This window comes from Solanum stenotomum, chromosome 2, assembly GCF_019186545.1.
Source record: "Solanum stenotomum isolate F172 chromosome 2, ASM1918654v1, whole genome shotgun sequence".
NCBI lineage: Eukaryota > Viridiplantae > Streptophyta > Magnoliopsida > Solanales > Solanaceae > Solanum > Solanum stenotomum.
In genome coordinates, this window is record NC_064283.1 from 2,416,966 (window position 1) to 2,443,436 (window position 26,471).

Below are 26,471 nucleotides of genomic sequence, written 5' to 3' on the forward strand. Positions count from 1 at the left end.
TGCCAACAAGAGTCATTAGAAGTTCACTTTGGTTTGGTTCTACTTTTCTCAAACATAGGATTTACCTAGTGTAATATACCTCTTATATGATTTGCAATTTTACCTAATACCTATTCAAATAATAGTAGCTACCTATTCTCTTGTCATCCACAAAAAAATTGTATTTTTAATTTTTTCATCTCAATTTATATTATAATATTTAATTAAACTTATATTATTTTTATTTATAATAAATAGTATCAAATGCTTATAACAATTCATATATTAGTCCTTCTCTCAATTAAAAGGGAAGGTACCCCTAGGTGCGCAGCCTCTTCTTAAAAGTAAAAAATATCAAATAAATAAAATAGTAAAATAGCATAAATGTTTCAACCTTTTTTTTTAATTTTGGGAGGTGAAAAAAAAAGATAAAAGACAAATAAAAAATAATAATAGGAGTAGGATGTGGCTAACTTGCGCCGAAGGTTGACACGTCATTAAACGTAACCCAAGTTTTCGATTAGCCTCTACCCTTTTGCCCTATATTCACCCCGCCTAAGCTTCTTCTCCCCTTCTTCCCTCCTCTCTCACAAAGCAGCATAAATTAGGGTTTTCTTTGAGCGCTTCTTCGCTTTTTCTCCTTCCGATCATCAGCCATGGGTGACAAAAGTCAATTTGATTCTCGCCTTAATCAGATCTCCAAAGGTTAAATTTTTACTTTTTTCGCACTTTTTCAGCTTCGAAATTCTTCAATAGATGCATTTTCCCCTTTTGTTTGTCTTATCGTAACGAGATGAATGTATGTTTTCGTTGTGAAAATGAAAGATTGTAGCTTTATGTGTGTTCTACTGTTGCCGCCACTGTGGGTTTAGGGTTTCTATGTGGTTGATTGAGCTTCGACCTGCTGAAGACAGTGTTCGGGAGCATAAAAAATGATGATGTTCGAGTTTCGTGACTGTATAGAGTATCATTCGCTTATAAAGTTGTTATTTTTCTGTATGAATTGATAAATAATGCTATAGGAGATTTTTTTGCTACCAATGCTTTTTTACTCAAAAAAGTAGACTTTGCAGTTGGAATGTTCATGTTTGAGTTTTTTTTTACTATATAAAACATCACTCGGTTATAAAGTTGTGATTTTGTTGTACGTTTGATGAATAATACTTCAAGGAGATTCTTTGTGTGTGCGCTTTGTTTTTCCTATCAATACTTCTATACAAGAAATTGACTTTGTAGTAGTTAATACTGATGTTTTGTGTTTTCTTACTATAGAAAATATCAGTTGGTTATAAAGATGTGATTTTTTTTGTATGTTTGATGAATAATACTTTAGGGAGATTTTTGGTGTGTCTGCTTTTTTTCCTATCAATACTTTTATACTCGTAGAAATTGATTTTGCAGTAGGAATGTTGATGTTTGAGTTTTCTTTTTATAGGAAATATCATTTGGTAAGGAAGTTGTGATTTTTTTGTATGTTTGATAAGTAATATACTATAGGGAGATCTTTTTTTGTGTGTCTGTTTTGTTCATATAAGTATACTTTATGTTTGATGAATAATACAATAGGGAGATTTTTTTGTGTGTCTGTTTTGTTCCTATCAATACTTTTATACACAAAGAAATTGACTTTGAAGTATGAATGCAGTTGTTTGAGTTTTCTTATTAAAGAAAATATCACTCGGTTAATTTTTCGTATGTTTGATGAATAATACTATAGGGAGATTTTTTTGTGCGTCTGTTTTGTTCCCATCAATACTTTTGTACTCAAAGAAATTGACTCTGTAGTTGGAATGCTGATGTTTTGAGTTTTCTTACTTAGAAAATGTCACTCGATTATGAACATGTGCTTTTTTTTTGTATGTTTGATGAATAATACTTTAGGGAGGTTTTTTTGTGTGCTTTTTTTTCCCTTTCCTATCAACACTTTTATACTCAAAGAAATTGACTTTGCAGTAGGAACGCTGATGTTTGAGTTTTCTTACTATAGAAAGTATCACTTGGTTATAAAGTTGTGATTTTTTATATGTCTGATCAATAATATTACTTGGAGATTTTTTGTGTGTTTGTATTTTTCCTTCAGCTTGGTGCCTACCATTACTTTTATCCTTGAAGAAATTGACTTTGTGGTGGTAGCTGGTAATGTTTCTTAACAATTGACTAGTCTCGTGTTTGAGTGTTTTAATGATGTTAGAAGTTTTGGTGAGTTGCTTTGTATTGTCCAGTCTTAGGACCAAGCGTAGCCTTCGGAACTTGGGATACTGGGCCTGCTTGTTTATCCTTCTATATTTAAATACCAGGTTTAGTTTGCATTGCGCGAGGCTCAAACCCGTAACATAAGTCATAGATCCCTCAACCTTTAAAATTAAACCAAATCATGAAGGCAAACACACCTAAGAACAATGCACATGAAAACAAGCACACCCCTCTGTCTTTTATCACCTTTGATCCTCTTATTGCCTCACCTAAGAACAATGCACATGAAAATAGACATTGAACATTGTGGAATCATCTCAGAGGACTTGCTCATCTTGTTCTACATGTGTGATACTTTAAACTTTTGTTGAAAGTGATGATTCTAATCTTGTCCAATCTTGTGTCACCATATAGCCATCTTAACATATGTATTCATACAATTATATATCTTACTGGTATTATATCCTTAGACACTCAATAGTCACTTCCAATATACCATTCCTGGTCTGGAAACCATTTTGCATCCAGTGTTGTTAAAGGCCTCCTCAAAGCACATTTAAGCCCTGAAACTCTGTAATTCCAACTTGTGTGCTTTTCCTCACTTAGTTGGTGCTTTAGTGCAGGCATCAAGGGGCTAATTCTCGGGCACATCTTCACCAAGCTCAATCTTTAAAAGCACAATACTAGACAGTAATATATATATATATATATACACACACACACACATACATGATACTTCTCTTTGCTGAAATCCACTCATTATTTGCACTTTGCTCTTGAAATCCAATATATTTTGGTGTTTTTTGCTTTTGACCACTTGCTTGCCTTTCATGGTACCTGTTAATTGGCCAATTTAGTGGGTCAAAACTTCAAATTTTTTGTTCTCAAAGGATAACTTAATGAAGTATGTGAGCAACTAACTACTTAATAATGATAGACCTCAGCATTGCTTACAATCATGTTAGACAAAGCTTCATGTCTTTTGCTAGTATTAGTGCTGATGGTTTGATTTGGAGATGAAAACTGGGGAAATGAGTTTAGGCATGATTAATTGGCCTTAGTCCTTACCATGAAGGAGAAAAGAGCATGTGATTTAGAATTAAGTGAAGCAGAAATATCTAAGAACAAGCATATTTACATGCTGAAATAAGCATTTGAAGCCCTTGATTTCAGATGTTATCTAGGAGTATCTTTTTGTAGTTATGAGAGATAAGAAGTGACTATTACTGCATGTAAGCCTGTGTTGCTGAAAGGCAAATTTAATTCATATAAATCTTCTGATTTTTTTGGCGAGTTTTCATTGAGCGCTACTTAAATTGAAGGTGGGATCTGATTTCTTGAATGTATCGTTATGTTTATCTGTTTTACATGCCTTTGATCAGTTACAAGCCTTCCAAATTCCTTGCTCCTGTAAATAATTTTGATGCAGACCCTTGGTATTTCTATGAATGGAAGAGGTTTCATATAATAACTTAAAGGGATTATATGGAACCTCTTATTTTGCTTATTAACATAATCCAGTAAGCAGTAGGCTTTATTTTCTTACCTTGTCAAAAGGGTGTTTTGATTCCAATTTGTATTTGTATTTGTCGTAGTGCAAGATTATGTCTTTATAGATAAGTTATTTTTGATACATGTAGATGTGCAAGGACCCAACGATTCCATTCCGCTTTCACCGCAGTGGCTCCTGCCAAAACCAGGGGAAAGTAAGGCTGGGATAGTTACCGGGGTACGTTCATTATTGCTTTGGATTTCCTTGTTTAAACCCTGTACCGTTCACACTTTTGAGAAACATTTTGGTGTTGGGTTTGAAGCAGTTGAGGTTTTCTGCTTAAATTGTGTAGCGGTTCTTATTAAACTGTTAATTCATAAACTTGCCTGATGTTTTTTTCATCTATTGGTGTTTAAATGCAGGACAACCATCTCAACATACATCCGGGGTATGGTATTCGTTCAGAGTTAGCGAAATTCCCTGGGATGGGTGATGATATGCATGATAATCAAAAGAAGAAAGATGTTTTTAGGCCATCTGTGCTCGATATGGAATCAAGTCGACGGGATCGCTGGCGTGATGAAGAAAGGGACACCAATTCTGCTGTTCGAAGGGACCGCTGGAGGGAGGGAGATAAGGAGATTGGTGATGGCCGCAAGGTGGAGCGCTGGTCGGACTCCTCTGGCAGACATCATGGAGAAGCACGACGTGTTCCAGGTGAAAGATGGACTGATTCTGGAAATAGGGAAAACAATCACGATCAGCGTCGAGAGAGCAAATGGAACACGCGCTGGGGACCTGATGAGAAGGAAGCAGATGCTGTCCGTGAGAAATGGAGCAACTCTAGCAAAGATGCTGAAATGCATCTTGAGAAGGAGTCTCCAGGTCTTGCCTATCATGGAAAGGATGAGAGAGAGGGTGACCACTATCGGCCATGGAGATCTACATCTCACGGCAGGGGAAGGTCAGAACCTACTCATCAGGCTTTTACACCAAACAAGCAGGTTCCTACATTTTCTCATGGCCGGGGACGTGAAGATGGTGCTACCGCTACTTTTTCTCTAGGTAGGGGTCGTGCTCTCTCTGGAGGGAGCCCCATGATAAAGGGCTCTCCTCATGTGCAGTCATTCGGGGCATTCTCAGAGAAAGCTGAAAGTGTTTCCTCTCCTATACAATACAGTCGGATAAAAATGCTTGATGTGTATAGAGTTACAGACATGCAGTCCTGTAGCAACTTTTCGGATGTGATTGTGCAAGTTCCTTCACTTACACAAGATGAACCTCTGGAACCTCTTGCATTATGTGCACCCAGTCCGGAGGAATTGGTAATTTTCAGAGAGACTTGAAACTGATATTACTTAGTTGAATTGGATTTTGATCTGATGTTAATTAGTTTAAATGAAGTAACTGCTCAAGTTTATGTATAGGCTATCTTGAAGGGAATTGATAAGGGGGATGTTCTGAGTAGTGGAGCTCCGCAGATTACTAAAGATGGAGCGTTAGGTCGAAACTCAACTGAATATACTCAGCCAAGGCGCGGCAAACTAGGTACTTCTAATTCTTAGATCAGTTAGGGGATTTCTGAATCTCGATTAATTGAGCTCTCAAATTAGTATGTTTTGTGCTATGGTTTTGATTGCCATCATTTCTTCAAATGTACAGGTAGCAGAGAAGATTTATCATTTGATGATTCAAGAGAAGAAAGTACTGACAATGCAAAAGGTGACTATGAATCACCCAGAGGGCTTTTTCTTCGGAAAGTTACATTTTTATGGGTCCAGTTCTAAATCTGAGACTAGAGTTTAGAGAGATTTTCTGATCCCAAATTAGGTGCTGTATGTATATGTGTGGATATCTATCTCTTGATGTACTGTGCAGTTCATCAGGATGCAGTAACAAAAACAAATCTATAATCTTATTAAGATTTGGAGTCCTGTTAAAATTTCGAGATCTAAATACTTAAAGCTAGTCTGTTGGTTATACATATCTTTCAATAAGCAGAGTTGTCTTCTGAGAGAGTTGCTTTTGAATTATGGTGGTACTTGTTAAGAGATCTATCAATTATGCTTCTTTTTTATCTGTAATTGGGTTTCAATAGATTGTTTTAACTTATTATTTTTAATGTTCAGTTTCAGTAGAAGACAGTATTCCTCATAGAGAACGGGAGTCTGTCAATAGAGATCCAAGCACACCAGGACACTCACCTGTTCCCCATGGTGGCGGCTTATGGCGATCATCTTCAATTGGTGCACGTTCACATCTGGCGGCTAATGATGCTAGAGAAATGCCAACTGATGTCAGGTCAAGAACATCTGACATTGGATGGCTTCAGAACCAGAAGGACAAGAATACTGAGCGGGAAAGAGATCTTGCAGATCCTTCTTACCCCAAAAATGAAGGATCTAAATGGCAGTTTGGAGATGATCCTATTCTCAAAAGGCAATTATCTGCTGCCATGGACAAAGAGTTGGAGATGAGGAAAATTTCACAATCATCTCCGGAGGACCTGGTTCTATATTACAAAGATCCACAAGGCTCAATTCAAGGTCCTTTCTCAGGTAGTGATATTATTGGATGGTTTGAGGCTGGATATTTTGGCATAGATTTGCTAGTTCGATTAGCTACTGCACCGCATGATTCACCATTTTATCTGCTGGGGGATGTTATGCCCCACTTGCGTGCTAAGGCTCGGCCACCTCCTGGATTTGGAGCACCAAAGCCAAATGCAGATGCTCCAGGGGGGTTGAACGTGAGCAGCTTCACAAAACTTCATGCAGGTTCAAGTGAGATTGATATGGTAAAGAGTGAAATGAATTACAAGCATGGCTCAACAACAGAGGCTGAAAATAGATTCTTGGAGTCACTGATGGCTGGCAAAGTAGGCCATGCACCGCTTGACAAGTTTGCTCAGTCTGAAGGTTGGTTTGAATTTATTTTTTGAGTTGTATTCGTCTGAATTTTGCATTATTGTTGTCTATGCTCATATTTTTGTATCAATAACTGAAGCTTCAAAAATTGGAAAGACGTGCATTGATATTTAACTGATGATTGGTGTTTGCTTTTCTTGCTCAGCAGGCATTCCAGCTTATGGTGCAAATAGTATTGGTGCTGTTCCTCCTATGGTAGCCGAAAGTGGAGATAATCTGTATCTCTTGGCTAAGCAGATTGCTCTTGAGAGACAGAAATCTCTACCAAAGCCCTATCCTCTTTGGCCCGGGAGAGATGCACCATCTGTTGTTCCAAATGCGGATATTGTTCAAGATCCTTTGCCTCATTCTCAACGGCCTTCAATGGCTGAAAATATTCGCCAGCAGCCCCATAATCAGAATGTTGATTTGATGTCTCTACTTCAGGGCATACCAGACAGATCAGCTGGTATTAGTAGCGGTCTTAGTGGTTGGTCTAATTTCTCCGTCCAAGGGGGATTAGAACCGCTTCAGGAAAGGATGGAGATGCATCAAGGTCAGAGTATGCCCCCTCAATCTGCCTTTGGAATGCAACAACAGAGGCTACACCCACAGAATCCACCTATGACCAACTTACTGGGTGCCATGGATAATACATCCAGCATTTTGGCTACTGAAAAGCTACTTTCATCTGGAATTCAAGATCCACAGCTGTTAAATCTATTGCAGCAACAGTACTTGCTGCAGCTACAGTCTCAGGCAGCACAAGGACCACAACAATTGTCAGTGTTAGACAAGTTGTTGATGCTCAAGCAGCAGCAGCAGAAACAGGAGGAACAGCAACTAATATTGCGCCAGCAGCAGCAGTTGCTCTCTCAAGCTTTGTCTGATCAGCATCCTCATCAGCGATTTGGTGAACAACCTTATGGGAAGTTGCCGACTCCTGGCATATCTGCAGGAAATGCTTCTATGGATCCTACCCTTTTCCCGCCTTCACATAATTTGTTTTCAATGAATACACAAATACAACTTCCAGTTATGGAAGAAGCTCATGCTTCAAATTTCGTCTTGCCCTCGAGCATTTCTCAGGATGTCAGCCAAATAGGTAGCTCTGAGACCTCATCTGTGCACTTGCCACATCAAATGTTTGGAGATTTTTCCAGTCAGAGGAGTTGGGGTTTAGTGGAACAAATTGATGATGTTCAACCGAAGGTCCCAAGGATGGCAACAGCCATGATTGATCCATCATCACATTCAGAATTTACCAGCAAACATCACCTAGAGAAGGGCTCAGAAAACAATGAACCTCCAGCCACTGCTGAAATTGCCTCTCATTTTCCACATGTTGAACAATTAGAAAAGGCAGTTATACCACCACCACCAGCTGTTGATAATGACTTGCATCAGAAAAACAGAGTTGAATCACCACCAGCTGCAGCTCCCTCAGAACCACAGATTGAAGGAGATCTACGTGATGGACTTTCTGTCACTAAGGAACTGAAAAGTGTTGAAACCCGGGAAGTTAAAAAATCATCTGAAAAGAAGTCCAGGAAGCAGAAGTCTACTAAGGGACAAACTTCGGACTTGGTGAAGGGAGCTTATAAGTCACAGCCATCGAAGCCATTGCAATCTGATGCCCCGATTGCTTCTGATTCACAATCTGTTTTAGTTGACAAAGCTACAGCTGTAGGTCCAGCAAGAAGAGAGGGCAAACCTGAAGCAGCTATTGCTGATGTTATGAATGAATATCCTGGGCAAAACCCACCAGTTTCACAGTTCAACTCCCAAGTACAGTCTGGACAGCGAGCTTGGAAACCTGCTCCTGGTTTCAAGCCGAAGTCATTGTTGGAAATTCAAGAGGAAGAGCAGAGGAGAGCACATGCAGAAATAGCTACTACAGAGGTCGCCACATCTCTGAGCTCCTTGAGTGTGTCTACTCCATGGGCTGGTTTTGTTACTAATTCAGATCATAAATTAGTTAGAGATACTCAGCAAGATGCTGCCAGCACTGATTTGAATATGAATAATTCAGATGTTTCTCGCAACCAGAAGAGTAAGAAAAGTCAATTGCATGATGTACTGGCTGAGAACACTTTGGCCAAGTCAAGCGATAGAGAGAGAGAGAGAGATTTTCCTGATATTACATCTATTCAACCTTCTGTATCTGTCAACGATGATGACAACTTTATTGAAGCTAAAGAAACTAAAAAGAGCCGCAAAAGATCTGCAAAATCCAAGGGTGCAGGAGCGAAGGTCTCAGTGCCCACTGCTGCTTCCGAGGTGTCTATTGCATCAAGTCCTATTGACAAAGTCAAAAGCTCGCGTCAGGTACAACCTGACCAGGAAGTATTACCTGCTATACCATCTGGTCCTTCGCTAGGAGATTTTGTTGTTTGGAAGGGCGAGTCTGCAAGTTCTTCTCCTATTCCTGTTCCAGCATGGTCCACTGACGCTGGGAAACCCTCAAAACCCACATCCTTACGGGACATCCTAAAGGAACAAGAAAAGAAGGTTTCTTCTGGACAGCAGCATATATCAGTGCCAACACAGAAATCTGTGCCAAATCCACCTGCCAGAGTAGGTGGTCCATCATGGTCTGCCACTGGTTCATCGCCCGCCAAGGCATCTCCTATTCAGATCAACTCACAAGCTGGCACTAATTCAAAAAATAAAGTGGAGGATGATTTGTTTTGGGGCCCAATAGATCATCCCAAGCAAGAGGCAAAGCAGTACGACCATTTCCTTCCTCTCAATTAGCTCTTCTCCCTTCTCTCTTTTTTTTTTTTTTTTTTTTTTTTTTTTTTTGAGAAATCCCTTCTCTTTGTTGGTTGTAATGCCTGCAGGTCTGAATATCCTCAGCTTGGAAGTCAAGGCAGTTGGGGAAGCAAGACCACACCAGTGAAAGGAAGCCCTGGCAGTTCATTGAGCAGGCAGAAGTCTGTTAGTGGTAAGCCTACAGAACGTTTACTATCCTCATCTCCTACATCAGCTCACTCGTCCCTGAAAGGGAAGAAGGATGCTTTAACAAAGCATTCAGGTAACCATATGTTCTTTTAAGAACTAATCAAGATCTAAAGTAAACAATGTTTCTTAGCGGAAAAAGAAAAAAAAAATTTAACACAGCTTTCTTCATTGTTTCAGAAGCAATGGATTTCAGAGAGTGGTGTGAGAATGAATGTGATAGGCTCATTGGTACTAGAGGTATTTTGTAGAACTGCTACTCATTTGATTTAAATATCACTCTTTTGGAATACATTATCATCCCATATATTTCGAACTGTGTCAGTAGTAGTGGAATTTCTTGAATCCTACACTTTATTCTCTCTTTGATATGACTCTTGAATCTTACACATAGAGCAACCTGAGAGTATCTACATAGAACTATACTGACAGTTTGTCTGATGTGTTCCCAAATTCTTTTTGTTCATTCAGATACTAGCTTTCTGGACTTCTGTTTCAAGCAATCCAAGTCAGAGGCTGAAATTCTTCTGATAGAGAATCTTGGCTCTTATGATCCTGATCATGAGTTCATTGACAAGTTCCTTAACTACAAAGACTTTTTGCCTGCGGATGTTTTTGACATGGCCTTCCAGGGTCGGAATGATCGTAAGGTCACTGGTGCAAGTGCCAAAGATGTGACTTCTAACAGTGTTGGCTTTGACCAGGGTAACTCAAGTGTTCAGGATTGGGCCACAAAAGGAGGAAAGAAGAGGGGTAAGAAGGGGAAGAAGGTTAACCTTTCAGAGTTGGGCTTCAATGTGGTTAGTAACCGTATAATGATGGGAGAGATTCAGACTGTGGAAGATTAGGTAGGGTGAGGAATGGTACATACTTTGTGTTTGAGAAATGTTTGTAAATGCTTTAGGATTATCCAGCAACAGAAGCAGTACTATTTAATCTGCTCAAAGCAATTTTTGTGATACTATTTCTGACTTTAGGTCTTCTAAATCAGATTCAATCAGAATTAAACCTAGAGCTATTTTTCATGTTTGTCCTCCACCCATTTTGTTTTGTAATACTCAACGTTGTAGTGCATCCTGAGAGAGATGCTTTAGCTGAGGTGGGTTCATTAGTGTCCCTGCATTATAGTTTCCAGATATTTAGTTTCTAGTTGAAAGTTATTGAACTCAGTTATTTTGCAGGACCCTTCGAAGGTTTGTGCAATAAATTTATTCTGCGTTTTTTGATGAATGCTATGTTGATTCTGTGGCTATAACACTGTACATGGATGTCTGAAGTCCATGTTCCTATAATCTAGTACTCCGTTCGTTACTCAACATGGGAGTTAAAAAAATATAGAGTTGAGATATAGATACTTGTGCGTAAAATTGGATTAGATTGAATAGTTGCATTTTGAACAAAAGAGACTGGATCAAATCTTCACTATTTGGCCCCTAAGGCCTAGCTCAAGTGGCAAAAGGTGGAGGATTTGTGGCTTATGTCGCAGGTTCAAGTCCCACACCATGCAAAGCGAAGCTTGGTATTTAAGTGGAGAAGGGTAGAGGGGTGGGCCCATTATCCATCGAGTTTAGAAGGCTGTGATTGGACCAAAGGGCGGGTCACAGACGGATTTCTCGGTTATCAAAAAAAATAAAAAATCTTCACTATCTGTTGAGCTTTGATACTATAAAGAACAATGTAGTGAGTTATAAGCAATCAATAACAAGATTCGTGATATCGTTGTGGACCAAAGAGTCACTGTGTTTTCTGCACTAGTACCAGAAATGACTTTTGGTGTGTTTTTTCGCGATGGTTCTTCTATATGGTGAAGTTGAAAGTTAACTTGTTGCTAAATTGAAATTAAATCTTTCGCGATGAAAATGTACTCTTTTCGCATTAAGCAAAAAAGTAGGTTTGAGGTTACGAAGTCACTTAGTCGAGGGTTTCAATTCTGCTTTCGGAAAACTTTGCATGATGTGCTCACCCGTTTGCTTGATCACGACGAAGTTGCAAAGAAACCTGTGGCTAAATTAACTTCGCATTTGTTGTCAAGAGTAGATGTGCTTACCCATTTGTTCTTGCCGTCCTCGCACAAGAATCATGCTAATCTTCTTTGTATCATTCCAATTTTATCGAAAGTCCTCGAAGGGACCACATTTTGGTCCTCAACTTTACCCTATTCTTTGAATAATGAAGTGTCATTTCAGTTCAATCAAAGACGAGATTAAATTATCGTGGTCCTGATCTATAATAGCACTCATGGTATTCGAGTAACTCTGGTCCATGGGATATCTTTCAACTGTTGCTTCACAATTTTTGTTTGGGGGTGGGGGTAATAAAGCAGAAGTAATTAAAATAAGTTATCTGAGTACTATAAGATTAAGAGAATTACTACATGATTTGGATCAACCAAATAAGAAAAATAGATTAAAGTTTACTAACTGGCTTTGAAATGGCATATTATTAAGTGGGAACAATCAAAAGGAAGACCTTTGCCTTCACTAAATTTTGATCTTTATAATATATCTAAATAAAGCTTCTAGTAGTAGTAGTAGTAGTAGTTTAAATACAAGTAAAGAACTTTGACTACCAAGAAGAATGAGTTCAACCACAACTCTGTTGCATCTACCTTCATCTCAATTCTCAACATAACCATTGACTTCCCCATTATTTCTGTTTCTTTGTAGTTGTCGTCTTCGCCGGACTTTTCGATTCTTTTTCTTTTGCTACTTCTCTGTTCATATACATAACCAACCAGATCCAACAATAGTTCGTTAGACGTATATTTTGTTGAGAATATAATTAAATAAATAAACGTCTGCTCTTTAATGGTTCAAACTTTTGGATGAGATGATTATACACTTCAACATGATATCAAAACAGGCAGTGGTTGGAATCTCACTATCATATCCTTTATCAAACGACTTATTTGATGAGAACTTAGACTCTCGGTTCAACAAATTCTAGTGTAGATTCACATTTTCAAATCTTAGGAATTTTAGGAAAACTGTGAACTACCCTTTTGCATTTTTAGGTTATACACACACTATAAAAAAGACGTTCTTCAACTTTTAGATGAGATGATCTCAGACTTCAACAAATTCTAGTGTAAACTTAGTTTCAAATCTTTGTAAGATTTTAAAGAAAACTCTGGACTAGTACATTTTTTAGGTTGCCCCACAAAAATAACCAACCCATGTTGCTTGTTAGAAGTAAATACTCTCCAGATTCAGTTTCAACCTATTTTAGGAAAACTTTGAACTACCCTACCACACTTTTAAGGTTACTCCTTCAAGACAGAAAACCCCATAAAAAAATCATCATCCCATATACTAAAAAGCAGTAAAGAAGTTCTGTTAGAATTCCTCATTTTTTACCTTCTGAGTTCGAAGAAATTTTTGAACTACTCTTTTAATAAGTGTGGCATCCGGACCAGATTGGGTACCTGCTACCTCACCGGCACATGCATCACATAACTCTATCCACTGAGGCTTGGAGACAAATGAAGAGATCACCTAGTGTTTTGCTTCCGTTGGAATATGAAGCTTAGGCTTCATAGTTCTCAATCTATTTCATTGACCACTACACGTCTACACCACACCTTTGGGTTTCCCCTCAAGATTAAGTTGCATGCTAAGCTAATCCCATTATTAATCCTCATCCCATATGACAAAGTACAGGAAAGAGAAGAGCAAGGATTAAAGAATCCCCAAATATACTGTAAGAATTTAGAGCAGAACGTATATCAAGAATTCATACAGCATGATTTCGACTAGTTGGGAATGTAGTTGATTAATATATATATATATATATATATATATATATACACACAACAAAACAAGTCTCACTGGAAAAATTTACCTTGGTTCTGATTTCTTGTTGGAAGGTGACTCATAAGTGGAAGTGGAACGGAGGGACATCTTGGCAATCTCTGACACAGCAGTGTCTCGGGTAGCTGGTGAATCACTCGTCAAATCTAGGTACGCTGCTTGGAAAGCATCTTGCCAGAACTTAGGCAACCTGATCCTGCTATTCTGTGTGTACACATCCCACATATGTTTCACCATTTTCTCTCTTTCCTCCAATACCTACAAATCAGTAGACAAATTAAACATTTTAACACACAAAATGGTGTTAAATGTATACTTGATCCAATCAACTTAATCTCAAACTCAAACTAGTTAAATGAGCATTACTATACTACTACTACATCTAGCAAAATGTAGGATTTACTTCAATTTTAAAAAAATCAATTCAACATTTGAACACATGAAATGGTGAAACATCAGGAAATCAAAAACCCCACAAAAGAAAACTACTATTTAAAGTACACAAAGAAGATTAGTAAGTGTAAAAGTAAAAAAGAAAAGAACTTTTTATCTGAAATGCACTCCTATACTTGGCTACTTTTCAATACTAAACTAAGTGAATCAGCCTAATACTAGTACTACATCTAGCAAAAATCAATTCTTCTTTCCATGAATAACCTACCAAAGAAACAATTCAAGTTTAACACTTTAACACACAAAATGATTCAATTTCAAGATATCAAAAATTTCCACATCAAAGAGAATCCATCATCATCTAAAGTTGGAAGAAAAAAAAAGAACAAAAAGAGGAAAAGCAAAATAGAAAAGGAAGAAAAATTTAGAAGAAAAAAGCACCTTTTTGAGGTGAATTGACCTGAAATGTACTCCTAATACTACCAATAATCAACTAATTTCAATTAGCAAACAAGCTGCGTCTGCTAAATATACTACTAACTATATCCAGCAAAAATCTGATCTTTTTTCTTTATAATTTACCTTTTAGTAAATAACCATGTAGCAAAAAAAAAAACAAATCATTTTTCTTTATGATTTGCCTTTTAGCAAAATGATCCATGTAGCAAAAAAAACAAATCTTTTTCTTAATTACTTATGATTTTGCCTTTTAGCAAAATATCACCATGTACCAAAAATTTAATATTTTTCTTAGTAACTTATGATTTTGTCTCTTAGCAAAATGACCCATGTAGCAATAATCCTATCTTTCATGTAGCAACAATCAATTTTTTTTCATAATTACTTAACGTTTGCCATTTAGCAAACTGACCCGTGTAGCAAAAATCTAATCTTTTTCATAATTACTCATGATTTACCCTTTTAGCAAACTGACCCATGTAGCAAAAATCAAATATTTTTTTCATAATTACTCAAGATTTTGCCTTTAACCAAACTAACCCATCAAACAAAAAGGATCAAGAAACATTACCAGAATATCAAGATCTTCATGGATCGTGAAATCAGAAGCATGGGATAAACGGCTGAGATTTGAAGTAGACCAGTTGAGACTAAGAGTAAGTGAACCAGTGAACATAGACCAAAAAGCTAGCAAAAGAATTGCAGCCAATACCCACAATTTGTATTTACCTTTACCAAAAACCCCACTAAATCCTTGATCTTTTTTTACAGTTGATGTTGCTGCTGCTGGTGTTGTTACTACTGAAACTGAAGAAACTGTTGTTACTGTATTTGTACTAATTCTTGATTGAGCTTCTTCATCTTTCATTTCTTGGTATATTCTCATGATTTTTCTTTGACCCAATTCAGAAAAGATAAGATCTTTATAAGCTAAACTGAGAGAAAGAATTTTAACTTTTTTTTTTTTTTGAAGAATCAAGAAGATGATGAGTGGATTAAATTGAGGTGATGTTAGGACTTTTTTATATATATAAAGAAGCTTTTAAGGAATAGTGTGTGGAAGTGAAGTGAAAGAGAAAAATGAGATGAGGTGAAGTGAACCACCGACAAGAGTAAAGAGAGGGACACTGCTCCCCATTAACAAATTAGTGTTCTCACTCTATACAAAAGAATAAAAAAAATAAATAAATAAATAAAAAAAAATATATATATATATATATATATTAGCTATAAGGAATTTGAAGGATAGTAATGGAGAAATTTTTCTTAAAGGGCTATAGTTTAGAGGGTAATCATATAAGATATAATTATAAATGTTTATATGGGATGAAAGAGATGTATCATATGGATATTAGTAGTATTATTGAAAAAGGAACATTTAGATGATGAGTATTAGTTATATCAGATATTGAATATCAGTTATATCAGATAGCAAGTATCAACTATTAATATAATGTATTAAGAATTTATATTTAAGCAATGAATATTGATTGTATCAGCTTAGTTGAAAGAGTGTATATTATATTAATAAAAGAGTTATATTCTAGCGATGAGTATTAATTTTGGACAAATTACTTAAGTACACAACATTATTTTACCTATTTTCAATATTTCCCTACTCTTTTACTAAAATACAAAAATCCCTTATTTTCCCCCAATTCAACTTAACCGGATACTTTATTAGTTTAAGTATCCGCCCGTTATTAATTAAAGTATCCGCGCTGCTATATTATGCATCCGCCCATTATTAATTAAAGTATCCGTGCCAACAACTTAATAATTTAAGTATCCGCCCTTTATTAATTAAAGTATCCGCGCTGCTATATTATGTATCCGAAAGACACTAAAAAAGGGATTTTTGGTAATTAATGAAAGAGTAGGGATATGAAGTAATTTCCTTCTTATACTATGTGATTTGCCTAATTTTTACATTAATTTTTAATTATATCAACATATATTATATCAACAAAAGAAATATATACACACGGTATCAGCTATATAAAATGGTGAATATCAGCTATATCAACATATATTATATCAACGAAAAATATGTTAAAATCTCTATCAACACATATTTATCAACACATGTGTATCAACGACAAATATCAGCTATAACAGAGGGAGAGTATTAATCGTTAGTTGTATCAATGCTTACTATATCAATGAGAGAATTATATCAGGCGATGAATATCAACTATTAATTGTATCAACACATATTATATTAGCGAAAGAATCATATACAAACAATATTAGGTATATCAATGCATATTATATCAACTAAAAACACGTAAAAAGGCTCTATTAATGTATATTGTATCAACATGCATGACGCATGTGTATACTGTATTTGTTACATAAAATTTAAAATATAACTATATTTCATAAATTTTAAAATTGTAATTATACATCTTAAATATGATATAAATATTTGTCACGATCCATAATTTTAATACATAATAAAACATGGCATGTGGGGTTTGTTGAATATAATTGACTTTTTATGCCGTCAATGTCTTTGTGTGTGCTTTCAACACTTTGGTGGGTCACCTAACATTCAACCTTTGGGAACCGTTTAACGTGTTGACGAAATTAGGAATTTATTGCACTCTAAAATTAGAATGTTATCTAGGACGACTAGAATTTTTTAACTTAAAAATAATATTTACATATTAATATTAATTGTAATCATTGTTTTATATATAATTATTTGTATAGTATGACTTTTTGAAGGAAGAACCTTTATTTTTAATGTAGTTAATTTGTCCGCAAATTTGTCAACAAAAAGTAAAGTGGAGGTAGTTTCTTTCCTTCTTTTTTTTTTTGTTTCTTTAGGCGATGGTGGTGTTAGGGCTGTTTCAGCGCATCTTGATTAATTTTACGAAATATTTGTCATCTCCCACCATCAACAAGTAACATATAATTTTGTCTATTAAATCTAGGACATGTAAGAAGAACCACGTAATATTTCTTGTCTCCGCTAAATTTTAAACATGAAACTTGAGTCAGGATTCTCACCCACTTCAATACTACTAAATTTTGAAAGTTAGATTTGTTAATAGAAAACTTCTTACTTTTTAACGAAGCCTATCTAACAAAGATTTAAATTAATGAGATTAGTAGGTTTTTATTGTTGAATACTTAATAGGAAAAAATAGTGCTAAATTTGGATTAGAATTAATGATGGTATTGTTAAGTGAACTTGGTAATCGGTGTTCGGATGCATGTGAATATCTGGTATGGATATGTGCACCTTTTTCTCTCTTTTTTAAAAAATAAAAATAAATTCAAATGTATTTTAAAAAACATTTGTAGTATGATACTCGTTCAACACGGATATGTCTACAAATAAAGAATCCATGTAGCATAAAATGTCATTTGAAATATAGTAATTAGTATAACAAAAATGTCTATCGAACCAACCTTTCTATTCATAAAGATAAAAATAAAATTTGTCTGAATTTTTCTTTTTTCACTTTACTATTAGATATGCTATTGTTATCTGAATGTTTTATCTCAACTCAATTTGGCCAAATTAACCAAATTACATTTTTAAAAATAATACTAAAATATTTAATTTATTATAAGTATTTTTGACAATATAATGATGAAAGCGATCCATTTTGGAAAATGCTTACAAATACTACCAAACATGCCAACTAGTGTTAGCGGCATTTTCTCTTTTTCACATTTGGTTTGTCAAACTTTACAAGTATTTTAAGATACTAATTTGTGGCGTAGTTGTCATTTTTATTTAAAAAGTTTTAAATATAAAGACAATTTCATATGATAAAGTCAAAAGAAATTCAATTTTCATTATATATATAAAATATAATTATAATTTTTCATATATTCACATAGATTCATCCCTAATACGTAGTTGCTTTCTACGGCATGAAGCAAAAAGATAGAGTAGTCCCACATTGGAGTAGTAAAGCTCTCTCTAATTAAGTTGACTCCGTATTCTAAGGGGACTCGAATCCTAAACCTCTTGAATTTGATTTAAGGATGAAGGACTATTTATCTTATTGGTAAAAGATAGAGTCTCTGTAAGACTTCTCTTAATATACAACGTATCTGTCTACTCCAAACTTTTGAGATATACCCTTAAATTATTGAGCATCAATTTAAGTAATCTTTGAAGTTAAATAAAATGAAATTTATTAATAATTTAAAATAAAATTTAGATATTCAAAATAATACGGAGCATAAGTTACTTTCTTAGTTTAAATTTAATTGTCAACTTTAAATTTTATATATATTTTTAAAATAATAATTAATATAAGTATTCACCACAAAATTGATATTAATTTATGTATAGTCAAAATGAATTTTTGAAATACTGAAGCAATATGTTATGAATCGGACGTCCCAGGAACTAGAATATTGTTGTTACTTATCCTAAAATAAAAAGAATCAAACTTCCTTTGAATATTTTCGAATAGTCAGAGATTTTATTATGAAGTCCTTTACATGCCCCTTAATCAATTCTATATCATTTTTTTCAAATTTAATATACCATTTCAAGTGTATGTCTTGTTTTTTTTAACAAAGTAAATTATTTGATTCAAGAGCATTACAATCCAACTTAGCATAAACATCTTATGATCAAGAACTTCATTAATTCAATCCAACTTAGAAATTGCAAGAAATTAGAATTAGCATAAATTCATCTACTAAAAAGTTACTCAAATTTGCTTTGTTACCTGAATTATTTTAGGTAATGAAAATCTGAATGAAAACAATTTTACATTTGCTGGTAGATAATCCAAGTTTTTTCATAATTAGATAGTATATAACATAGATTCCCATATAAACAAGCCAAAATGACATTCAACATGTTAATCTCAAATAAACAAGCCAAAATGTCATTCAACATGTTAATCTCAAATACTCGATAATATTCCACTATCAAGATAATTGGTTGATGCTTAGAAACATAGCTGCTCAGAAATTTGCAATTAACTAATCATGGATTATCATAAGTCCAGACATAATATAAGCAACATCATCACTGCAGCCAGATGAAACGAGCAAATTAAATCACATTAATAAATCAAAAGTAATTTGTAAACAACAGTAACTATTAACTTTCAGAGAAATTCCATTAATGGAAGTTGTGCAGACAATCAACATGGCATCAGTTCAGACCGCCCGTCTGCTTGTATCTCATCATTAAGCCAACAAATTATTTTTTATCAAACAGATTAAACAAACATTGGTTAATATTATCAAAATTAACACTAATAATTAAGAGGCATCAGAAAACTAATTGAGAGTTAATTTTTCTTCATTAAATTTCAGTGTGTAGTATAAGATTTTTGTTTTAACATCATTTGCCTCCCAAAAAGACAATTTAAAAACAATTTAAATTCAGTAGATCTGAAACTACAAAAAATGGCATCAGATAATAAGCGGAGTAAATAATCGACATGATTATTCAGTATTTACAGTGAATCGTCATATGCCAAACGATGAAAAATTAGAAAAACATTAACAACTAACATTCAGCAGATCTGAATCAAAGAAACAAAATAGCATCAGATAATAAGCGGAGTATATAATCGACATGATTATTCAGTATTTACAGTAAATCATCATATGCCAAAGTATGAATTATAAAAAAAAAAAAAACAGATTCAGAGAAAAAAGCAATTGAAAAGTTGAGGATTTCGGTAGGACCATTTGGCACGAAGGCAATAAGAATATGAATGCAATGAGCTGGTAAGCCAACCGTATCAGTTTATGCATCAGCTTTATCTCCTTGTTCACATAATTAGTACAAGAAGAGGGTAAATTTGATGCTATAAACACAAAAAAAAAAAAAAAAAAACAAATTAAGAAAGCAGACATGAAAATTGTTTGAAGAAACTATTTTTTGCAGAATCGATTGATGAAGAAAAGCAAATTGACTGAAAATTTACTGGAGAAAATGTTGTTTAAATAGGGGTTTAGACAGTGCTAGGGTTTGGAGTATGCGGCGTTTGGCAGAGAAAACTGGTAAATGTCCACTTTTGCCCCTGTAATTTTAAGAAAATACATGTGAATCCTTAATTAGTTTTTTGTTACCAAAATACCCCCAATACTGTTTTTTGTTAGGCATAATACATAAACATGACCCTTAACTTGGCTTCAGCGGATAATTATGCCCTACAACTTTGAGTATGCACAAGTAAACACTTAAACTTGTATAAAATTGAACAAGTAGACACACGTGTCCTACATGGCATAATACACGTAGGACGTAAAATTTGCTATATAGGGTGTTATGTAGGACGAATGTGTCTATTTATTCAATTTTATACAAGCTTAAGTGTCTATTTATGCACATTCAAAGTTTAAGGTCATAGTTGCCAGATGGAGCCAAGTTAAGGGTCACGTTTATGTATTATGTCTTTTTGTTATATGGGTATTCACGGGTCGATTTGGATAGGTTTTAAATCAAAATCAAATCAATTTAATCGTTATTCTCCTGAGAAATAGTCAAAAACACATCTAACTATCATTTTCAACTATATGTTGTTCTCATATTTTTATTTAAACTATCATCATCTACATATATTTTATAAAACACACATCAAAGCAGACTAAAAATCAAGTATCAAAAGTTATTTTCAAATATTTATTTCAAAATGTATTGCCACATGAAAGTTAAATGTATGTCCAAAAATCACCTTCCTTGTTATTATTATTGACCAGATTACATTGCATGTATCAAGTCTCCATAAAAAGCCTATCACCTTTGTTTTATGGCCCTATAAAATGTGAAGTCCCTTCATTTGCACAACATCACAATTCATCATGATAACAATATAACATTTTCTTCTTGGCTTTCTATTTTTTTCCCAATATATGGTCATAATCCAATCCAAAACACCATACCCTCCTTGTCAATCATGCACTTGTACTGTAAATCAGTGCAAACATTTTGGATTCTCAAATCAATGTGAACGGCCAGAGTTGGTCGGAGTTGATATCGTGAAAGCTCAAGCAATAATAGAAAGTACAAATCCTGATGTAACTGTCGTCGTGCTTAATAAAGGTGGTTGTCTTGCACCAACAGACCTATGTTGCAATCGTGTATCGATTTGCCCTGATGAACAAGATTGTGTTAAAGATATGCCGAAGATTGGGATATAAAACTTTCATCGATGGGAGAAATATATTGTTATAGATTGGAACACTACCATTCTTAGTTTTGAAATATATTGTACTATTTTTATTTTTATCCAAGTATTCTATATGCATATCATAGTTAATTGATCTATTTAAATTCATCAAACCCAAGTTTGAGAACTTTCACTATTTATTACTTGGATTTTGAGACAGAAGAACTCTTTTGCGATCAAAATATCCAATATTTAGGAAATAAGAACAAGAGCTAACAGCCTATCTATCTTATATACAAGAACATTTTCACATTAGCATACAGTTCTATTTTCAGCTAAAGAGGCTCTAGAATCCCATTCTTGTTCATTTTCCTTGTTTACATCAGCAGGAGGCAAAAAACAGTCCATTGACAAACCACTAATGTTAAAATCAATCTCTTCAATCTTCCATGTTTCCTCAACTTTTGCTCTATAGTCTATGTTCTTTCCATATCTATAAATTGTTGCTGCAGTTCTTCCACTGTGTGCTATGTTGATACCTTCGATGTACCTATAATCTTTAAGCGTTGATTCCATGCTTGTTTCCCAAAAAATACTGTCATTGTTGTCTTTCACTGACTTCAATCTTACTAGTTTTGTGTCCTCAAATTGGATGAGAACTCCCAAGCGTTGGCTGAAGTAGCCCCATATGGTGTGATGAACAACTTCTGTGTTGGCTGTGCTTTGTGCCTTCAACATGTCTTTGCTAGTCTCAAGTTTTAGTATAAAGCATCCTTCATCCTTGATTTTCTTTTCTCCAATACAAATAGCATTCAGAAATAAATTGGCTGTTGATCTGGGGTCTAGTCCCTGTTGATCAAAGACGAGTTCATAAATAAGACAAGGAAGGAATCTGAGTTTTATCAACATTGATAAGCTTTCTAGCTTGTGCAGGCAGCAGTACTGGTATACTTAACCATGTAGTTGTTGGATGATTTCATAATGCACATAAAGGAAAGAGTGTGACTTGCAACTCAAAAATAAGAAGTATGCTACAATAGAGTTTATGCTCTATGCCTTGACGGTCTAAAAGGTATTTACACAATCAGTTCACATGGTAATTACAGGTTATGTTTGTTGCTCATATACTCCAAAAATGCTTTTGGAAGATCCGACATGGGAGCAAAGGCATTTATGAAGGACTCGAGCAACATAGCTTACATGTAAATCTCCATGATACGTAGTAAAAATGGTTATTAGCTATACAAGTTATACTAATTATACTGTCGATACATATAACTAATCTTAAAAATCATGTCACTCAGGCCTAAAGAACTACTGAAGCGAAAGGGGTACCTGAAAGAACCTCCTGAGTGGTCTTGGAGGACCTTTTGAAGCATTAGAATTGGTGGAAGAGTGACTCCAAGCTACTGTACCATTACTACCAGCACTGACCTTGCAATCGGATACGACAAATTCTAGGAACCACAGATCAGGATTCTTTTGCCAAAGAACAAATCCTCCGTCCTCACATGTCCGTTTGGAGTTCATCTGGTTACCACTTTGCTGTATGTCTGACATTGCCATCTGCAATTGCCCCACCGCGTACATGCTATTGATTGAATTTAATGCAGCCTGCCCTCCGCTAGCTGCTAGATATTGTTGTACTATGTATTTTGCAGAAGAAGCTTTCTGATGACCACAACATTAGAGAAGGGTTTCAGCATGTTTCTTTGTTTGAGAAATTTCAGCAAAATCTATCAGTTAAGATATTGTGACATTTGATACATCATTTATCTCCTGTTTTTCACTGTAACTGTTGATAATATAATTAAGTAAATAAAAATGTTGCTCTCTCTAACCGCTTAAGCTTTTAAATGAAATGATCACACACTTCAACAGGACATCAGAGCACACATAGATCCTAGGATATATACTTGCACAATATAATTTCCCGACAAAAGAGATTCAATTGAACCCCTTGCCTTCATGCAGCCATGCCCTTACCCACCAAAGCAGCTACTACATTCGGAATAGAGCCAAATATATAGAGAGAGAATTCATAAAATCAACCTGATTAATTTGATAAAATATGATGCAAAGGTGATTGATTGATAAAAAAAGTACATTAGCATTCTTATTATTCAGGAATCGGATTCAAGAATATTCAAACTTTGTCAATTCTGTTACCCATTTAAGAAAATATTGTTTTGTCCAATACAAATATCCCAAAAGAAAGCGAACTTCGAATCAATGGTAAAATTGTCTCAGTATAACCTATAGATCAATAACAACAATATACCCAATATGATTCCACACGTGTGGTCTTAAGAAGAGTACAATAGAGTACAATATACCCAGACCTTACCCCTATCGTAGAGATAGAGACTATTTCAAATAGACCGAAGTTTGAGAAAGGCAACATGGAAATGAAAGCAATAACAACAACGAACAACGAAATAATGTGAAATGAATAGCACTACACAACATACCAGTGACTTATAAGTCAAGGGTTCGAAATGTGAAATCACTAATATTTACATCAGATAGACTTCCTACATCACACCTCCTTCCCCGAACTTTGAGTGCACACAGAATGTTTCTGAGCTGTTTTTTTTATTTCTTATTATTGTTATTATATTTTATCCCAAAAACAAAAAACAGGAAGGAGAGATGTTCAGAGCAACTCACAATGCAACCATCTCTAACAGGCAAGCTAATAGCATGATCCAATTGAACCTGAAAAGGTATAAGAGCAGATCCAACAATTTTCAACAAGAACATAAATTGATCATTATTTCCAGAGGCAACCGTCTTCGATCGATCAGGCAATTTATCAGCACGCATTAAATTTAGCATATTCTTCCACCTGATTGCTGCACTGCTGCCACCGGTTTTGCTAAACATTTCTTCTGGAAGAGGAACCTCCAAAACTGTATCCAATCCATCTTCTTTGTCCAAATTAGGGCACAATTTTCTCATGGCGTAAAAAATACAACACTATTCGTCAAAAATAATTACTGGAAAAGAGAAAAATTATACAGGAGAAAGAGGAAGATTGTTGAAAAAAAAAAACTAAGAAAATGGTGTTTCCTTTTTTTCTCCTTTGAAAGAGGATTGAACGGAGCTCATGATTTTGAGAGAAATTTGGGGAGAAATGGATATTTCTCTGTCACCTTTTTTTCCCCAAAGAGGTGTTTCTTTGGTGGTTGCTATTGTGTGGGTCTAATTTTGGCGGGAATAATATCTTACATTTTAAAAAATACAACTCCCTCCGTCCCAATTTATGTATTTCAGATTTCTAGATTTAAACAAGTTTATCTTTGATCATAAGTTTTTCATACGTTTTTTTAATATTTTGAATTGTTGATTATTGTAACTTATACTCCCTCCGTCCCATTTTATGTGGCACCATTTCCTTTTTGGTCAATCCCAAAAAGAATGTCACATTTCCTTATACGGTAAGTATTTAAAGGTACAAATCCTCTTTTACCCTTGTTGGTCTCACTTAATCTTAAAATAATACTCCAATACATTTATGAGGAGAGAGAAAAATGAATCTACTTTTTAAAGGACAATTTGGTAAACATTTCAAAGTCTTCATTTATTTCTTAAACTCCGTGCCCGGTCAAATGTTCCCACATAAAATGGGACGGAGGGAGTAGTAGTTTTTATGTAGTTTATAAATATATAAATTTCATTTCAAAAAATTTGAAGATTTCATGCATAAATTGCCGGTCAAACTTAAACTGTTTGATTCTCGCTGTCAAAAAGGGTCGGTCCAGCCCCATCCGGCCCAAGCCTCGAGAGCCAAGGAATTTAAAGGGCTAGGGTGGGACAACCCTTCATTTGGAAGGGCCTGAAAATTCTCAACCCAACCCAACCCTAGAAAGGCTGAGGGTTGGGGCGGGCTAGCCCTTCTTTTTTTCTTTTCAAACTTATAATTCTATAACATCAAGAAAATGAGAAGATTTTCAAATCAAATATGACAAACAATAGTGTTGTTTCAATAACACTAGCAAAAAATCTAGTGTAATTAGCATGAATCTCGCATACCAGATACGCGAGCGAGATAAGAGAGTGACAAGCAAGATGTGAGTGAAGTGAGGGCGGGAGATTTGTCTATGTATCCTAAATACATGCAAATCTACTTGGATAGAGTGTATCTAGAACAAATTAACCTAATTTTGAGTCCATATATTCCGAGATATATGTATCTGAAAGTACCAAATTCTGGTAAGATTCATAATATTACAACATAATGTGTATTTAAGTAATTAGATTATATATTAGTGAGATTATTGTAAGTTACCCTTAAATAAAAAGTTTTGGCCCATGGGCTGACCCCGTCCCGGCCCCAATCAAGTCTCAAGGGCCAAGGGCTTATATGGATCGGGCTTATAAGCCCTAGTTTTAAATGGGCTTGAAAAATTCTATTCCAACCCTACCCCAATAACGGGTTGGGTTGGGTCGACCCCATGGGCTAATCCCGTTTTGACGACTCTAATTCTCGTAAAACGAAAAGTGTCACATAATTAGGACAGAGGAGTGTATGAAATAATAAAACAATAAGAAGAAGAATATTGTAGGGAGAAAACATAACATTTTTTTGGATAAATTTTCATGAGTCAGTTCCATTTTTTCTCACGTTCATTTGGTTAAAAAAATTGAAAAATATTTTATTTAAAAAACAAGTTTATTAACAATGAGGAAAATGATTTTCCTAATAAAAATAGAAAAAATGAGTTCCGCAACTGACATTTTATAATGGTTAATTAATGTGTCTTCTCCATCCAGCAGGCTCCAACACATCTTATCTTCACCTTCACGGCTCACCCCCCTTTAGCCTCCATATCCACAACCCCATAATCCAACCTAGTATCTATCATAATATTTGTTTAAATTATAGGAAAATACTTTTAGAATAATATATTTTTCAAAATATTTTCCTTCCTACCGAACACGTCCTTATTCTTGCTAATATACATTATAGTCACTTTCGTAGGACCAAATTTATGGTATTGGGCAGCAAGGAATTCTTCAATGCACGGCTGGATACATATAGTATGATTTTTTCAACGTAAAACCTTTTTTCAGATGGTTAATTGACGACCTTTTATATATCTAAAAATATAGTGATATAAATATTGCAGCTTGCTGGCAATAGTTGACAAACTTAGCATTTTTGCATTTG

The 26,471-nt window shown here is 34.9% G+C and overlaps 3 protein-coding genes and 4 non-coding genes across 8 annotated transcripts; 1 reads left to right on the forward strand and 6 right to left on the reverse strand.

Moving 5' to 3' along the window:
* The first annotated feature begins 507 nt into the window (after positions 1-507).
* LOC125854218 (protein ESSENTIAL FOR POTEXVIRUS ACCUMULATION 1) lies at positions 508-10,629 on the forward strand. Of its 2 annotated transcripts, none has more exons than XM_049533697.1 (10): positions 508-684; positions 3,813-3,901; positions 4,087-4,989; positions 5,092-5,212; positions 5,327-5,386; positions 5,794-6,582; positions 6,737-9,299; positions 9,414-9,607; positions 9,712-9,771; positions 10,003-10,629. In XM_049533697.1, exons 1-10 carry the CDS (start codon positions 636-638, stop codon positions 10,377-10,379), a joined length of 5,205 nt encoding a protein of 1,734 aa, XP_049389654.1. In that variant the 5' UTR covers positions 508-635; the 3' UTR covers positions 10,380-10,629. The 2 variants fall into 2 exon arrangements, with proteins under 2 accessions (XP_049389654.1, XP_049389656.1); XM_049533699.1 differs by having other exon boundaries at positions 6,740-9,299.
* A 931-nt stretch (positions 10,630-11,560) lies between these two features.
* Positions 11,561-11,662, reverse strand: LOC125857309 (U6 spliceosomal RNA). Its single transcript, XR_007445635.1, has one exon. It is a non-coding gene; the product is annotated as a U6 spliceosomal RNA (small nuclear RNA).
* A 230-nt stretch (positions 11,663-11,892) lies between these two features.
* On the reverse strand, positions 11,893-15,295 carry LOC125856677 (uncharacterized). Its single transcript, XM_049536273.1, has 3 exons — positions 14,764-15,295; positions 13,372-13,598; positions 11,893-12,244 (listed from the first exon to the last, which is right to left on the reverse strand). Exons 1-3 carry the CDS (start codon positions 15,076-15,078, stop codon positions 12,178-12,180), a joined length of 609 nt encoding a protein of 202 aa, XP_049392230.1. The 5' UTR covers positions 15,079-15,295; the 3' UTR covers positions 11,893-12,177.
* A 4,147-nt stretch (positions 15,296-19,442) lies between these two features.
* On the reverse strand, positions 19,443-19,533 carry LOC125857334 (small nucleolar RNA R16). Its single transcript, XR_007445654.1, has one exon. It is a non-coding gene; the product is annotated as a small nucleolar RNA R16 (small nucleolar RNA).
* Positions 19,534-19,585: 52 nt separating this feature from the next.
* Positions 19,586-19,661, reverse strand: LOC125857332 (small nucleolar RNA R16). Its single transcript, XR_007445652.1, has one exon. It is a non-coding gene; the product is annotated as a small nucleolar RNA R16 (small nucleolar RNA).
* Positions 19,662-19,722: 61 nt separating this feature from the next.
* On the reverse strand, positions 19,723-19,798 carry LOC125857333 (small nucleolar RNA R16). The gene has a single exon (XR_007445653.1). It is a non-coding gene; the product is annotated as a small nucleolar RNA R16 (small nucleolar RNA).
* A 1,726-nt stretch (positions 19,799-21,524) lies between these two features.
* Positions 21,525-24,448, reverse strand: LOC125855196 (uncharacterized). Its single transcript, XM_049534882.1, has 3 exons — positions 23,969-24,448; positions 22,634-22,969; positions 21,525-22,147 (listed from the first exon to the last, which is right to left on the reverse strand). Exons 1-3 carry the CDS (start codon positions 24,257-24,259, stop codon positions 21,611-21,613), a joined length of 1,164 nt encoding a protein of 387 aa, XP_049390839.1. The 5' UTR covers positions 24,260-24,448; the 3' UTR covers positions 21,525-21,610.
* Between the last annotated feature and the right edge of the window lie 2,023 nt (positions 24,449-26,471).